Here is a 17,527-nt window from a genome sequence, read left to right on the forward strand (position 1 = left end):
TTACTCTTTTAATCTGCTACCGTAAACCCATACTCCCCCACCCAGCCCCAACACCTCCAGAGAGAGAAATAAGATAGTTATTAGCATCAAATCATAAACAGTCCTAGAAACTCCAAGACAAAGGAAGAGTAGACACCAAGTTGCATTCAGACATAGCATGTCACCAGCAGGTGAATTATAACTTTGTGAAAGCTTTTGGGTTCTTCACTTTTTATTTGCCTCAACTCCTCAGACATGACAGAAGGTGTGGATGGGCAGTTCAAGTCCATTCAGGGGTCCAAGAGATGGAAGGTTCTAGAATGGGAAAAGCACCATTCCAGAATGTGAAACACAGACCATGGAATCACACATACCTACAGAGCCACGATCGAGTCTCAAGTGCTTTGATTTTGGTAGGGGTAGAAACAGCAAACGCAACCAACAGTGGCACAAAAAAAAATTATTTTTTTTTGTCCTGGACATATTCCACAGAGACATGAGTATTGAATCACTGCACAATGTCTCACTTTTAAAAGACGAGGGGTGGACATTTTAAACCTGATTCTTAAGGTAACACACTCCCAAAACATAACTCACCCCACTCATATTGGCATGAGTGTTACTGTGCATATTCACTATTAATATGTAAGAAGTAGTGAATAAGTAAAAATGAAACCCGAAAGACAAAACTAATCATAAGATGAATTAAAAAAAATATATAGGACACCAGTTGTCTGGTTATATTTTAATATGATAATACAGGGAGAGAGAATGAAATGATATAATGAGAACAAAAAATGAAAGTAAGAAAATATTTCATAAAAACTGACAGAAAAGCATTCTTTTTAAACATTTAATATCAGTCCATAGCAAATAGTCATTACATACCCCGAATCGGGAGGAAGAAAGCTCTGTATGGTGCCTTCATCACTGAAAAGGAGGACTTGGCTGGAGAGAAAGGGGTGTTGTGCAGAAATCAGTCTTGCTCAGTAAGGGCTGTAAGCCTATGTAAGATGGAGCAGCTATGCCTGTGTATATGCCGGAGGTTGTGTTTGGTTCTGTATGCTTAACATTAAGAACGCTGTACTACTGTGTACTGTGTAGGGTGCATGGAAGTGTGGCGTGAGCCAGATTCCAATATGATCACTTCCACCCATAAAACCTTGCCTATACCTATCCAGCTCTGTCAAAGGTGTGACTAGGGGTAGACCTCAGTTTTGGGCGTACATGTGGGTGTGTGTCTGGAGGGGACAGGCGGGGGTGTGTGTGTAAAGGGGAAAACTCTGTAAAGCTGTGAATTTTCCCACAAAACTGATCCAACTCCGGTATCTCAGTGCCATTCCAATGGTAGGTGTTGTTAAGGAGAAATATATAAAAAAGCAAAGTCAAATGTAAAAAGAAAAGCCCAAGTTAAAAATAAAAAAAATTGTTTCTACAAAATGGCTCTCCAAGTATTCTTTGTTCCACAGATAGAGGTCGCTCTGGGGTTTTGGATTAATTTGAATGGGATTAAAATCCTCTTTAGAATTTCACTGGGGGAGGAGGGGAAAGCATGATCTTCTGCTGGTGTGCATTCCCCTGCATTCACTCACCTGAACAAAAACACAGAAGTTCACCCATACACACAAGCTCATCCACACACACACACACACACAAGCAAACACACAGAGGAAGGACAGGTGCAGTCCTCAGTGTACGGCAATAGTTGCATGTACAGACCTCTACATCCAAGAGTATGTCATTCTTAGAGATACTCAACACGAGGACTGGTTCACGCTTGGCCCTACAGCGGAGACGCAACCACACTACACCAGCTACCACTGACCTCTCACCTTTACCCCCTCCCAACAGGCAGATCTAGTGGAACTGTGAGCTGTGCGGTTGATAGCTTAAGCTCGGAAGCGGGAGATAGGGGGAGTCAGAGGGTGCGACTCGGGGGACATTGGCGCGAGTGTGTCCGTGTTAGACTTTAAACAAGGGATAAAAATAGCTTTTCCTAATTGAGAGAGTATTCTTCACACTAAAGCACTCCACGGCCACTACTCCTAGTTCAACCCTAGGATTCACCTGTTAAATGATAACAATAAGAATGCTATGACTATCGTAAAAAAAAATCCAAAGTAAGCATAGCCTTTGAGTTTTTCTTTGTCGGTTGGTTGGTTTTGTGTTGATTTTCTGCTTTCATCCAACAACTCAAGTGCGAAGAAAGGAGCAAGAGGAGAAAGGAGAACAGAAAAACTAATAAACGGAAGAGTTGCTATAACCCCCTCCACCCCTTTTAACACCCCATCACCCTCCCCATGGACACACACGGGTAGGTGAGAGAGACAGATGACAGACACGGTCCAATCTGTGTAGATGGTCTGTAATGGCTGTCTGAAGGGGTCAGGGGCGTGATGCTGTGCCTGAGGCCCAGGGAAGAGGTGGGTTTCCAGGGGAATATTCAGGGGAGAGCCCCTGGTGTGGCTGTGGCCTTGCTGGGAAAGGGGGTGGGGCGGAAGAAGAGGGAGCCAGCAGGGAGTACCAATGGATCAGATCGATTTCCCAGGTCACTGGTCTTCCAAGTCACTGGTTCTGGTTTTGGATGAAGACCTAGTTTTGTAAGAGTGTTTTCATCCTCACCTCCATAGTTTTGCCCGGTCATGAGACAATTGATTTACTTTTCTCTGTTTTGTAAGGTTTTGGATTTCGTTCTCGTTTTGATGTTTATTTCTTGTTGGTTGGTTTTATTTCTTGATGTAAAAGAGAATAAGTTTTCCATTCCAACGTCACCATCAACTGTCCATGTTGCTGCAGTTCTCTGGGGAGAGATGAGAGTGACATAATTACCTGTAAAACTTTTGGCCTTTCTACGGCCATTGAACTTATGGCCTTACTACGGCCATTGAACTAACAAAATGCTAGTGGTATTTACCGTTGAGCCCGTCGACCACCTGTGTGTCAAGGAAGGGTGCGGGGCCCCAGACACGCACAGTGCCGTCGTCCGAGGCGGAGGCCATGAGGCCTGGGATGGCGGGGTTCCAGCTAACGCAGTTGACTGTGCGAGTGTGCCCTGTTAGTTCAGCGATGGGTAGCTCACTGCGTCGGTGCCAGATATAGACCTTATGGTCTTGGGGGGGGGGGGTGTAAGAGAGAGAGGGGGTGGGGGGGGGGGGTACAATGGTATTAATAAAGAAAATATCAGCCTTATGTCAACCTTCCTATGATATGCTGAAAAGGTTGCTGTATTTGTGTGCTTATGTATGTGAGAGATGGAGACATGGGTTGAGCCCATAACTGGAACACACCCATAGTGAGGGACACAGTGGTGAACACGTTTGTTGTAGGTCTCAACAACTACAACACTAATCCTAAATTTGAGGAGTATCTGTGGTCAGTGCCTAAAATGGCTGCTGTTGGGTCTGTGGGTGGTACCTTCGCTGCCGCTGGCAATGAAGTCTTCATTGTGGCCTCCGAAGCAGGAGTGGATGGTGTAGAAGCCCTGGGTCACACCTTGGTACTTCCTCACCAACACTCGGTCCTGCAGGTCCCAAAGATGCACTCCCTGTAGGGGGAGAATGGAGGGAGGAGGGGAGGAAGGAGAGGGAGCAGTTAGACACTAAACACAGCCATTAGCACTGGTACATTCTCCTCCATCTCCCTCACACAAACAGACACTAGTCCACACGCACACACAGAGAGAGACAGACACACAGAATACTGCTGGTACAGTCCTTTCAGTATTCAAGTATAGCACCCTCTCCCCATTCACCTGAGTTGCTACATTTAACAAAGCTAATCTTCCGTTCTTGGAAACAGTGAAAGACATGATAGGATGGTCCTCCTGAACTCTGTAAAAGAGGAATTCACAACAGAGATCAATCACTGATCTGTGTTCTGTTCAATGATATCTGTATACAGACAACTTCATATGTAAGGAGTCATTCTGAAGGTATTACTTGGTCCAGTAAAGCTTCCTTTAGGTCTGTTAATAATATATTTATAAAACATGAATAAAAAGTAGGAAACAGTTAGTAATTCATGTATAATTTGTTAATGTATTCATTATGCATGTATAAACCATGCATGTATAAACCATTTATTACTAAGACTTCTGAACCATTTTGTTGTTGTTAATCTACTGAATAATAGTCAGGAGGGTGATTGTGATCTGGTACGGGGAGAAACCGCAGCCCTCACATGTTTCTGTCCGTTAGGTCCTCAAAGTTGTAACCCCGGATCCGCTGGTGAGTGTCTGACGCTAGCACAGTCCTGCCGTCCCCCACACACCAGAGGCACTGCACACGCACGCCCTCCCACGAGTCCAACAGGTTGCCATCCAGGTCCTGGCAATCATACACACAGGCCAGAAACAGGTAGAAAATCAGATTCAGAGACACAAATACACAGTTTGTAATATACTAGATCCTGACAGTCTCTGTTCTGAAGGTCAGCAGGTTCTTGTCAGATAATCAATAAGAAGTGAAGGTGCATATCTAAAAGTAGTCTGTCCATTTACTGTATTGTATTAGTCCCTCCCCACTGCAGTATAATTCTTTCATGCTGTCCTGTATCCACCCCACTACTCACACACTGGCAGGACAAACTGGAAGAACCAACTGACGCTGGTATATCTGGTGGATAGATCACACACACAGCAAACTGGTAGAACACACTAATACACACATCCTCCTTTTACAATACTTACACACTGGTAGAACTGTCCCCTCTGTCCCCCGGTGACAAAGCGTTTCCCGTCAGGGTTCCAGGCCACACTGGTCAGACTGTCCTCGTGGGACTGGCTCATCTTGGTCCGCAACTCGCCCGTCTACCCACCAGGGCACAAACACCACTCAGTCAGTACACAGACACTGAAGAGTTCCCAGCCTGGATGTCTACTGCACGGCTGTTTTTAACAGGCCCATGGGTCTCCCGAGTGGCGCAGTGGTCACTAGAGATTCTGGGTTCGAGTCCAGGCTCTGTCGCAGCTGGCCGCGACCGGGAGACCCATGGGGCGGCGCACAATTGGCCCAGCGTCGTCCGAGTTAGGGGAGGGTTTGGCCGGCAGGGATGTCCTTGTTCCATTGAGCACTAGCGACACAGTCGTCAGGTGTTTCTTCCGACACACTGGTGTGGCTGGCTTCCGGGTTAAGTGTGCATTGAATCAAGAAGCAGTGCGGGTTGGCTGGGTCGTGTTTTGGAGGACGCATGGCCCTCGACCTTCGCCTCTCCTGAGTCCGTACGGGAGTTGCAGCGATGAGACAAGACTGTAACTACCAATTGGATACCACGAAATTGGGGAGAAAATGTGTAAAAAAAAAACAGGCCCATCTAAATCAGGTACTCTGACCAATAAATTACATTAATTTGTGTGTTTCTATTTATTTAACTAATTAATTAATTCAATCAACCCTTGTCCTGGACGGCTGCAGTCTATGCCTGTACAGATTTTTTTACCTGCACTAACATACTGTTTTGCCATCCGGGGTATGTGTGTGTGTTGCCATACCTGGACGTTCCAGAGCCAGAGTTCGGAGCAGTCATCAGGTCCGCAGGCGATCAGGTAGGCGTCGTCAGGGCTCCAGGCCAGGTAGGACACACCGTAGGCATGGCCCTCTAAGGTCCGCAGCAGCTTCAACTGGTGGCTCTCCTAGACAGCACACACACAGACACCAGGCTCTGGGTTAGAGTAAAGCACTAACGGAAAGACAGTAGATGGTGGCCATCTTTGCCATTAATGCAGCAGATGACTCCTATAAGGCATATAATGGGAATGTACACAGCAGATAGTGTGGGGGATTTGGGCTCAGTGTGGTACTCACAGGGTCCACCTGCCAGATGATGACGGTGGTGTCTTTGGAGCCGGTGGCCAGCTTGGTGCCGTTGTTGGAGAACTTACAAAACCACACCTCGTTACAGTGCTCTGTGAGGATCTGCTGCGTGTAGCACGGGAACTGCTTCCTGTGGACAGTGCCAACCAGGAGAGAGGTCAACCAAGGTCAATCGGTCAAATAAAAGGGAGAGAAAGAAGAAAATGAAGGACAGTGGAGAGGGACAGAGAGAACAAGGTAAAGAATGAAGAAGAGCGGATAGAGAGGCTACTGATGGGAGTTGGTCATTTATTCCTCGTGTCCCTAATAAAAACGTTTTTTTATTTTTTAAACTAACTCTGCATTGTTGGAAAAGGACTCGTAAGTGAGCATTTCACTGTTTTTCTACACCTGTTGTTCACAAAGCATGTGACAAATAAAACGTATGTGGTAAATGATTGAGGGTGATCTTTTCTGTTCACTTTACGACTCTTGCAGTGCGCAACATTTCTGAAATCAAAAAACATCGTAGCATTCCAAAAATATTGCAGATCGCTACTGCATTACATGCAACTGATCTGGGCTCTTGAGTTTTTCCAGGTCAGGTCAGGAAAGCTCTGTATCACACACAAATACCCTGTATTTAAACACATGGCTTTCTTTATATCCACATAAATGATTGCCTCCATCTTTACCGATGTCTACAGCAGGCATCGTAAAAAGGAGAGGTTTTCAGGTTTAGCTTTTTGCACATTTCAGCTGTGTTTGGCAGAAAATGTCACCCTGAGTGTGTTGCTGACCGGCTGCAGACGTGGTCCAGGAGCAGGGAGACAGAGTCCAGGCTGCTGTCCAGTTTGGTGTTGTGGTAGAGGCAGCGGTCCCTCTGCAGCTCCACAGCCTGTCTCAGCAGGGTCTGCAGCCTGCGTGGGGGAAGCATCACCGACGGGGGCAGGTACGCTGGAGAGGGAGTGGGTTGGAGAGAAGGACAAGAGACAGGAGTCAAACTATAGTCCAGTCTGAAGTGCATCCCTAGACCCCTGTGAAGCCCTGTGTGACTTTGTGTATACGGTGTCATGAGGCTGTATGTGACGTGGTGTGTGTATTTTTGTGTTTATATGAAATGTGTGTTTGTGTGTGTGTGTGTGTGTGAGTCGTGGAATGTGGCCAGTGTTCTCACTCTGTAGCTTGTCCAGCAGTCGGCAGCGTGAATTTGCGCCTTTGCCGTCCCACTCTGCCTTGGCGCGCAGGTCCTCTGCATGGCTACACATCAGATACCTTCACAAAACAAAAAAACAGTCAGACTACAACATACTCCACTGGGCAAACACTTGTTATGCTTGACCTCTAATAACAGTTTAATTAACCTGTATACGCTGGTTATTACTCCAAAGCCACATTGAACTCTCACTCATCTCATATGTATTTACTGTATTCTATACTATTCCACTGTATCTTAGTCCGTGCCGCTCTGACATCGTTCGTCCATATGTATATAGTATTAATTCATTCCTACTTAGATGTGTGTGTATTGGGTATATGTTGTGTAATTTGTTAGATATTACTTGTTAGATATTAGTGCACTGTCGGAGCTAGATGCACAAGCATTTCGCTACACCCGCAATAACATCTGCTAATCACATGTATGTGATCAATAAAATTTGATTTGACAACGTGGCTGATCAACCACTGACGCAAATTTGGTTGTTAGTTTTTCTTGATAAATGTAGGTTTCCACTGACTGCTTGAGAGACAGAGTGGCATACTTAGTGAGCATGCATCTGATATTGACTCATTGATTTATTATTTTATTTACCCACTGAATATTTGGATCCTGTCCCGAGTTGTACTTGACCGTGTGACAGTTGATGATTGACTTACGTGTTGACTTATGTAAATGGTGCGATTGATAGACAGGCAAACCCTCTGAGGATGCTGTTTGCACAGATTGATCAGACAGCGGATTGATATGATTGGTAGAAACAGTAATGCGATACTGACTGACTGTGTGGAGCACTGATCGATTGAATCATCCGACCATTAAAGTGATCGATAGGTAATGGCGTACCCGCTGAGAACATGGATGCGGTCCGTGTTGTACTTGAGCGGCGTGAGCTCTCCCCTGAGCACCTGCAGAGCCTCGAGAACCTTCCCGTCCTCCAAGTACTCCAGATACTTCTGCTGCAGGAGCAGGAACTTCATACGCTACAGAGAAAGAGGGAGGGAGAGGGGTAGATGAAGGAGAAGAGAGAAAGGTGGAGTAGGAGGTGGTGAGAGACGAAGAAATGGGAGAAATTGAGAGAGGGGCAGGAGGGGGGTTGATAGATTATGTAGACAAAGGATGAGAGAGAAAAGGGGGAAGAAAAAGATGAGTAAAAAGGAGAAACAAATGAAGTAAGCAAGTGGTGACAAAAGGGTTTCATAAAAAGCGTCGGGAGCCCAGAAACCTGACCAACAGATTTTAGATGAATAGTAATTAACTAATTTCAGAACATAACACCTCCAACAACTCTGATCCTGTGCTTCAAAGGGTGCAGGCACTCATACCAGAGAGAAAGAGGCAAAGCGAGAGGCTCGACTCTGCCCCAAGATCTGTCTGAGCGAAAATACAGCGAGAAGCAGAGGAAGTGGGGATTATTGGTATGGAGGTCAATGAGAGAGTTGAATTTGGTCAACATAAAATGTTATTGCTAATTTCCTATGCAAGGCTTATTTGATCGGATAGAAGTTCCATATTTAGGTTGTTAGAAATGTATCTATATACGTGGCATTGCAGAAACTAAAAAAAAAAAGATTTTAATTCAGAGTTGTGCCTGTTGTTTACACAAAGTCTTAACAAAGGGGCCCCCCAGGGGTGTGTCCTCAGTCCTCTGCTGTACTTCCTGTTCACCCACAACTGCGTGGCTTTAAACGACACAAACATCAAGTTTGCTGACCTGATAAACAACAATGACGAGTCAACCTATAAAGAGGTGGTAAGTGAACTGGCATTGTGGTGTCATGACAACAACCTCTCACTCAAAGTCAGGAAAACAAAGGAGTTAATTTTTTACTTCAGGAAGCAGAGGAAACATGCCCCGACCCAAATCAGCGGTAGAGTCACAAGTTAAGTTCCTCTGCGTTCACTTGTCATGAAACACCACCGCTCGTCCAGATGACGCAACAGCACCTCTACTTCCTAAGGCGGCTGAAGAAATCTGGCATGCCGACCCAGGTCCTCTCTAAATACTACAGCTGGACAATCACGGCCTGGTACAGCAATTGCGCCATCCACAACCACAAGGCCCTCCAGCAGCTGGTGAAGACAGCTCAGTACATCACTGGGACCGTGCTCCAACCCATTCAGGTAATCTACTCAAAACGGTGCCCGATGGAAAGCATGGGGCAGCCGGTATCGGAGCATGAGGTCTGATTCCAACAGGCTCAGAGACAGTTTCTATCTACAAGCCATCAGACTGCTGAACACTTGACCTGGACTGACCACCTGCTCTGATTCTCCTCAGCTTAGCACACACACACCAGACTCGTATTAAACTGTTCAGTTTATACACTGCCCCCACCATCCCCAAAACACATGTAAATATTGGAGTATAAATTGTGCCTTCCTGTATTATCCTTATGCTAAAAATGTTATTATATTCTACTGCCATTTACTTTATTTATTATCACATTGTCGATAAGGAACCTGCAAGTAAGCATTTCGTTGGACGATGCATACCATGTGTATCCCGTACAAGCGGCTAAAAAAAAAAAACGTGAAACTGGTTGGCTAGAATGTTCTCGCCTCCTCCTGCATGAATTCCGCCTTCGTGGACACTTATGCCCATTATTAGAGCAGTCAATCCCACATAGTTCATCTTTGCTCATACCGATATCATTTGAGTGACAGGCAGCATTAACATGGTGACAATGAATTGGGGAGGTATTGGTTGGCCTTCGTGTCATGTGGTGGTCGTTGGCTTAACCCCAGAGATCTCACAGCGCCAGCTGTAACTAGCCACTTCCTCGTTAACTTAATACTTGTGACCACAAGAGTGTTAACCAGTCTGAGTATTTTGGTCAATGCTGACATTTATGGTATTTATTTATTTAACCAGGCAAGTCAGTTAAGAAAAAAATCTTATTTACAATGATGGCCTACTCCGGCCAAACCCGGATGACGCTGGGCCAATTATGCGCCGCCTTATGGGATTCCCAATCACGGCTGGTGGTGATACAGCCCGGAATCAAACCAGGATCTGTAGTGACGCCTCTAGCAATGAGATGCAGTGCCTTAGACCGCTGCGCCACTTGGGAGCCCTATTATTAAAGGAATCCATCTTATCTTGGGCTTGCCACAGCCCAACAGACGAGTTACCGCACCCTAACATAGACAGACGTGTGTCCAAGTGCACAACACACACAACCTGTCAGAATGACCAACACGGTTTGACCTTTTCAATTATAACCATGACTCTAGCATATAAAATGACCATTGTTAAGTGTCCACCATAATCAGCTTGACATAACTTGCATACCTTCTTGCTATATGGCACGGGAGAAAACTACTATTCCTTTTTAGACATTCATAAAACAGGATATAGTTTACCTCGAGTTAAAATGAATTGTGCAATAAGAAGCCTTTGGTGCACCAGAATAAAACTCCACAGGCGCTTGACTAAGCCACAGGAGACCATTTTGAGATCTATCCTTTTCATTCTACTACCACTGACTTTGCTGATAGCTACATTGAAGAAATGTGATTGATGATTGAGATATGTGGTTGTCCCACCTGGCCACCTTAAAATGAATGCACTAACTTAAGTCGCTCTGGATAAGAGTGTCTGACTCAATTGTATCTTGTCTCCTAATGAGCTAGCAAGGTCTAATCCTCATCATTTAGCCTAGCTGCAGTCCTCCGTGTTCTTTAGATGACATCTGAACGCGCTGTACCCGTGGTAGAGGCGACTCCCCTCATTAACAATCTCAGAAGAACAGCTAAATGAGCTCCATCTCAGGGCTCCACCAGAATATGTATGGATATTAGATGATATACAGAAAACAAAATGTACAAGACATACAGTTGACTGAAAATCTACAATGAACCCACTAACCACATTTCCATCTACAGTCTTTATGCAACAAAATTCATACCATATTAAAAAATATCACGACAGCTGTGATGGAAACAGGAAGTTACTTTAAAATTGTATAAATGCCAAAATATAATTTGTTTGTTTGATATGGTGGGATCTTTGTCTAAAATTAATTATACAAGAAAATGCAGTGGAAACACCTTTGAGCAAATATTGATATAACCATCATATCGAAGTAAACTCAAGTGTCACGCCATGGTGTCCCCTCCCACTACGACTAGGGAAAACATGCAGTTTAAATTAGGCTACAGATGAAAAAAGTTATGATGAACTTCACAGGGTAGTGAAAGTGCATGGTATGAGTTCAATGCTCCTTTCCAATAAAATGTCACAGGTCTTATTCTGGTGACATGATGATCAATGCTTGACTGCCAAGTTGACAAATAAAAATATTGTAGCTCTTATCCATAATCTCATTATGTAGACCAGCCTACCTACACTACATCTGCGAGTTGTTGGCTACAGTGCACATGCCAAGACCAGAGTAGGCACATTTGCTATCTAACGCAACAGCTTGTGACAAAACGATCGGTAGAGTTGAAAATGTGATGGAAACACATTGAACATTAGATTTTTATTCCGTACATGAAAATTAAGCGAAAAAGTACATTTTTGTGAGCACTAAGTCATCACGCACTGATTTCTATCTGCAACAAGTCAGTTCGATGGAAACACACCACTAGTGGGGAAATTCACATATTTTCTTTATGCAGATTTTCAAAATTTTTGCATGAAAATCTGTCACCAATTAGATGAAACCTAGCTACTAATAATGCAAAATTCTTTAAACACTAACAATGTGATTATACAACTGTGTTTTTGTTGAATAATAATATTGGTGGAACATTTTACTGATAATCATTCCATACACTTAGCATCTGACCAGCAAATTATTAAATGCAGGATACTATACCCCCATATATGAGGATATCTGTTGTAAACATTCCATTCAGTCCGTCCGAGGTATTCTGGAACACTTGAAATTCCAGTCAGAATGGATCCGCCTCACAAAGGAGGGACTTTCTAATCTAGAACAGTCACTTTGGGGACGGAACCGTTCTAGAACCCGTGGTCCCCTTTCACTGCGTTGATGACTGTCATTCAGGTCAGGTTTGGGCTTACCACAATAGCGTTGGGAGAATGCATCAGTGCCCTCAGCTCGTTGAGATCATTCTCAGCCTGGACCAAAACAAAGAGAGAGAGGGGAGACAAATAGTTGGCTCAGCACTTTCAAGCCACAAAAACGACAAATCAAAACAGTTGACCACTACAATAACCACACTCTTTCTCTGTGGAGGAAGTCAATAACTGTCATTGTCATGGTGGGTGAAGCTATTTTGTGGCTACAGTTCAGATAATGCTCAGTAATATCTGTACTTTTATGGGATTAAAAAAATATTATGAACATTTTTTACAAGCCTTATTTGGCTTGTAAGGCTCTTGGAATGGGAGTATTGTGGCAATGTAGAAGAGAAAGTAATTACACAAACAACTCTAAGATCCCTACTAGGAACTTAGCAACCTATATTTTCATCAACAAGTTCCAATATTTTATTAATTGGCACAAATGGTTATTAACAGCACCATTTATGTATTCCATATGTAGCTTAATGTTGGTGTTGTACATGTGATAGATACTTAGTAACATAACCATGTTAAAGGTACTCTTGAGGAAAATGTGTGCAGGCTATGCCTAACATTAAAGGTGCATGTGTAACTATGGTAACGTGGGACCCACCTTTTCCCACTCCCCCTCCATGACGTTGTTGCGGAACTTTGTGGCTGAGGTATGTTCCAGTCTGCAGCCCGACTCCTGCATTAGCAGGTCCACTGTTTGACTGCAGAGAAGAGAGTGGGGAAACATTTTTTATTTTTGTTGTCCTTTATTTCACTAGGCAAATCAGTTAAGAACAAATTCTTATTTACAATGACAGCCTACACCGGCCAAACCCTAAACAGGACGACACAGGGCCAATTGTGAGTAGCCTTATGGGTCTCCCGATCATGGCCTGTTGTGATACAGCCCGGGATCGAACCAGGGTCTTAGACCGCTGCACCACTCGGGAGCCATAAAAACATTACCTCAATGTTTACAGCAAACATTAGCTGACCATTTGAAAGAGACGGACATTAACGTACAGATGTAAAGGAACTGAAATGTCAGCCCAAAATCAATTGACCACGGAGAGATGAATTAAACATGAATTGCCTAAACATTCATAGCAAACAGCTTAACATTGGCCAACAAGACAGCCAATGAACCTGATATGTTATACCAAACCGACAGAGACAGGCATAACATAATCTAAACCATATCCAGCAATAAGTTATAATTCATTAGTAATAATTATAGACTAGACCTGTCAACTGTGTGTACCTTTTCTGTAAATCTCTATAAGTGTGCCGAGAAGGTGTCTGTGATAAAATGGAGTGGGGCTGTACTGACAACATAACATGATGACATCATCCTCATGTATCAAAGAAGAGAGTGGTGCAGCAGTGTTTACAGCGTCACCCTGCTGAGTTCGGACACCATTCTCACATTCCATTCCACTTTTGAAATGTAGGGGCGTCATGCTATGTATGTATTTATCCCCCCATCTCTTAGCAGCTCCTGTAATGGCAGTTCTACTGGCGAGCAGTAGCAGGCTGGGTCTATCAAACACTGCATTAACAGTCCATTATGGTGACATGGGCCAATTTAGCCATGGAGGGCTCAAAATATTGTGTTCCCCCTATCTATTATTAGAGTCAATCAACGTTTCTAATCTATAACAGCTGAATAGATGCGCATTTCACAGCAGCCATGAAATCATACCCTAGTGGGGAAGTCATTCTGATTACTTCACGGGCCACCATTACCACCAATAATGAATGATACGAGTTAAACATCGCTCTGACTTTGCATCTGGGGCTATAAATGGTGATTGTGTCCATATTTAGACGACTGCCATTGTTGACATGGATGACAGACTGTCATATTTATTTGTCTGCAAATAGCAACGCCAGAATAATACACGCGTTTAGAAAGATATAACCACTGGTTTAAGAGTCTGTACCATGGTTGTTGTTCAAGACGACTGCCGCTCAAAAGGTTTCAAAAGAAACACTGACCCTGTCTTTTTCAACTTTACAGCAATGTATCAAGCAAACTCCTTTATCGACGTTATCTTTGTAAACACCAAATGTCAATGTCATGAAAACACGCAAGCCATCGAAAGGGCCAAATATGGGAAACACAGGGGAATGAAAACAAATTGACGCTGTCAAACAGAGTATCGTTATTCTCCCTACGCACTTTTGCACAATCCTCTAAAAACGCAGGCATTTCATTTCTGACACCTATTCTAACGTTACACGGTGCCACCACAGTATAAAATAGGCGAAATCGATAAGGTCATTTCAAACAGGCTATGGTCATTTACATCCTTAGTAGCCACAAGTCAATATATATTTTGCAGCATATTTCGCTGGATTACAAGGTGATGTAATGCGATTTCCACCCGTGTAACAAAATACATATACAACTCACAACACGCAGTTCAACTAGCCCTATAAGGTTACTCTGAAAAAAAGTTATTGTGTGGGGTCAAGGTAGCCAACCAAATTATGAACTGTCTTGAGTTTTTATTCTGTATAAAAGGTCAGAATAACAATCGTAACGAAGACTGGTGGTTCTATCGACCTACCACTCCGTATTGTGCAAAATGGACCCCTTCTTCCTCCGACTAACGTTAGCTTGCTAACTACCCCCTCCCCCATGTTTGTCTGTCAAACGCAGAATTCCGTTTATCAACCGCCACCACGCAGTTCGCCATTTGAAAAAAACCTCACAAATAAATGATATTTCATGAATCATGTGCTTTGACATGTTAGGGGTTTTTCCTTCCAATGACACGTCGTGTAAACTTACTTTAGCCCTAACCCGTGGAGATGTTGTCCTATTAATCGGATGACATCTTCCTCCGACTGCGAAAGGCGTTTCTTCTTTTTCATGGAGCCGACCTCCGAACCAGAGGCTGTGGAAGTCCCTGAGCCCGGTCCGGCTCCGTTATTGGTACCGACACCATTCCCATTGTTTGTGCTGACCAGAAGCCCGTTGAAGTGCGTTCCCCCAGCCGAGGATGACTCCCCGTTTTGCGCGCTGTTCAGGCAGGAAAGCTCTGAATCCTGTCCCTGTCCCTGTCCTGCCCCGTTTGACTGCATGTTATTGCCGCTGAGATTGTTGACAAGGGTCCGGTTAAAGTGAATAGCAGAGGTGGCTTGGTGATGTGGAGAAGTAGTAGCAAGTCCCAAAACAACTCCAGAAAGGCCTGTCGCAACTGTTGAATCCCCGGACTCTCCTGCTCCCTCCGCCGCCGAGGCTCGGTGTTTCTTCCGTGGGGGCGGCGACGCTCCGCCGGTGTCCGAGTCGGAGGAGGAGGAAGCGGAGGCCAGAGTTTCCTCACCGAGAGCGGCCGTGGTTAGAAGCCGGCGAAGCCCCGGGTGGGAAAGGAGGTTTTAGCTCCCAGAATTTAGACTTCGTAACCCGGCTGACAACGCACTGACTCCGTGATAGTTCCGTCAATCGCTCCGTTTTTGTTGTTGTTTCTCTCAACAGCTGCAACCCCCTAATGGAGTCCAGACACGCTGACGTAACCGGAAATTCCTATACTACCCTGCTTCCGGTAGAATTATATAATGCATGGGTGGCGCATTGGGACCAATTTTGCATATTGATTATGGTTTTATGATAGTTTTAAAGAATTTATATTAAAATTCCAGGCAAAAATTGATTCATAAAATCAGTTTTTTTTATTGGAGGAGTCGCAATGGCTTACATTCAAATAAAATAAAATTGTATTCGTCATATGAGCCGAATACAACAGATGCAGACCTTATCATGAAATCCTTACTTAGAAGCCCTTAACTAACAATGCAGTTAAAAAAATAGAGTTAAGAAAACATTTACTAAATAAAGTTAAAAAAATATAAAATCAAAAAGTAACACATGAAAATTACATAACAATAGGGGGTACTGGTCCAGAGTCACTGTGCGGTGGTATAGGTTAGTCAAGGTAATTTGTAAAGTCACTATCCATATTCAGAGGTGATGATCACTTGCACTCAGTGGCGGAACTTGAGTTTTATACACCAGAAACCAGACCAGAAATAATACTGCAACTCACAGTCATTTCACTGTGCTGAGGATTGCTGGAAATACTGTTCTGTACAAGGTTCAAATACACACAGACCTAATAAATGGAAATTAAAACATTTTTAGTTAACACATTATACATACATAATATTTCAAGTGGCATTATCTTACAAAACCTGAGCTCAACTGTTTGAAAACAATAATAGAACATAAAGGATAATCATACTCAAGGCAAAACAAGTCCTGTCACACTAGTTTAGTTGGAGTCATAATATGGACTTTGGGTGGAGTGGCATATGTTGTTCTATGAAGTAGTTGCCTATATCTGAATATACACACAGTAGCTAACATCTTGTACATGTACCCATCAATGTAAAAAAGGTATGATTTCATCTTTCAGAGAGCAAGCTGTGCTGCTCATTATAAAGGTGTATAAGCTAATAGGCCTACTTTCTCTACTTTTTCACTTGGACTATCAGTTGCCAGAGAATCCAGATGTGGCTATTGGAGTACAAAAGTGAATGTGTTTTTGTTTTTCTTAATATGTAGAAACGGTCCGCTTGCCCATGGCATTTAAATTTAAGCCGTTAAAACATGTCTCCAGTGTGTTCATATATATAAGAATGATGACTCCATGTGTAATCTGTACTATGTCTGTTGTATCAGCAGGTGTGGATCAGGAATGGCCCACTACTTGGTGAGGCAGTGCTGTAGTGGTGGTGGGACCAGTGCTGTTGCTACTTTCATGAAGAAGGTTAGTAGCTCCCCCTTCCCTTTGACAAAGATAGCCCTCTCCGGATGAAGTGGAATCCATACTCCTTCATGATGTTATAGCAGTCCTCCACCACCTAGGGGCAGTACATCATAGGGTAATGACAGATAAAAATGGTCCACAGGTCTATATGACAAAGTGACGTTTTCCATAAACATTCGGAAGCAATCTCTCCCCATTGAAAGCAGTTCAGCCTAAAACTGTTTAGTAAATCCCGAATTCCAGCAATAACAACACACATACAGTTCCAGTCAAAAGTTTGGACACACCTACTCATTCAAGGGTTTTTCTTTATTTTTACTGTTTTCTACATTGTAGAAATGCCGAGAGTGTGCAAAGCTGTCATCAAAGCAAAGGGTGGCTACTTGGAAGAATCTCAAATATAAAATATATTTTGATTCGTTTAACACTTTTTTGGTTACTACATTATTCCATGTGTGTTATTTCATAGTTGGTACAGGACGGCAGGCAGGAAACAGGAGACAAAGGGCTGTGAGACATAGGTTTAATCCTAGACACATGAAAAGTGGGATTGAATACAGAGGGTGCGAGGCAACAGAAGAAAGCAGAGGGGCTAAGGATTTTAGAGATGGGGAAAGGGACTATGAAACGAAGGGAAAGTTTACGCGACTCCACCGGAGGGGCAGGTCCGGAGTGGAAAGCCATACCCTTCTTCCTGAGCCGATAGCGTGGAACAGGGGCCCTGTGGCAATCCGCC

The 17,527-nt window shown here is 43.8% G+C and overlaps 1 protein-coding gene across 2 annotated transcripts; it reads right to left on the bottom strand.

The window, feature by feature from the left end:
• Positions 1–818: 818 nt before the first annotated feature.
• Positions 819–15,555, bottom strand: LOC139415206 (WD repeat-containing protein 26). 2 transcript variants are annotated; one of them, XM_071163109.1, is made up of 14 exons: positions 14,814–15,555; positions 12,639–12,738; positions 12,023–12,079; positions 7,834–7,970; positions 6,946–7,043; positions 6,569–6,725; positions 5,781–5,919; positions 5,468–5,608; positions 4,667–4,786; positions 4,159–4,304; positions 3,731–3,809; positions 3,394–3,523; positions 2,894–3,088; positions 819–2,779 (listed from the first exon to the last, which is right to left on the bottom strand). In XM_071163109.1, the coding sequence occupies exons 1-14, from the start codon at positions 15,104–15,106 to the stop codon at positions 2,754–2,756; spliced, it is 1,818 nt and encodes a 605-aa protein (XP_071019210.1). In that variant the 5' UTR covers positions 15,107–15,555; the 3' UTR covers positions 819–2,753. The 2 variants fall into 2 exon arrangements, with proteins under 2 accessions (XP_071019210.1, XP_071019209.1); XM_071163108.1 differs by having other exon boundaries at positions 6,551–6,725.
• Positions 15,556–17,527: the final 1,972 nt, after the last annotated feature.

This window comes from Oncorhynchus clarkii, chromosome 8 (assembly GCF_045791955.1).
Source record: "Oncorhynchus clarkii lewisi isolate Uvic-CL-2024 chromosome 8, UVic_Ocla_1.0, whole genome shotgun sequence".
Classification (NCBI taxonomy): domain Eukaryota; kingdom Metazoa; phylum Chordata; class Actinopteri; order Salmoniformes; family Salmonidae; genus Oncorhynchus; species Oncorhynchus clarkii.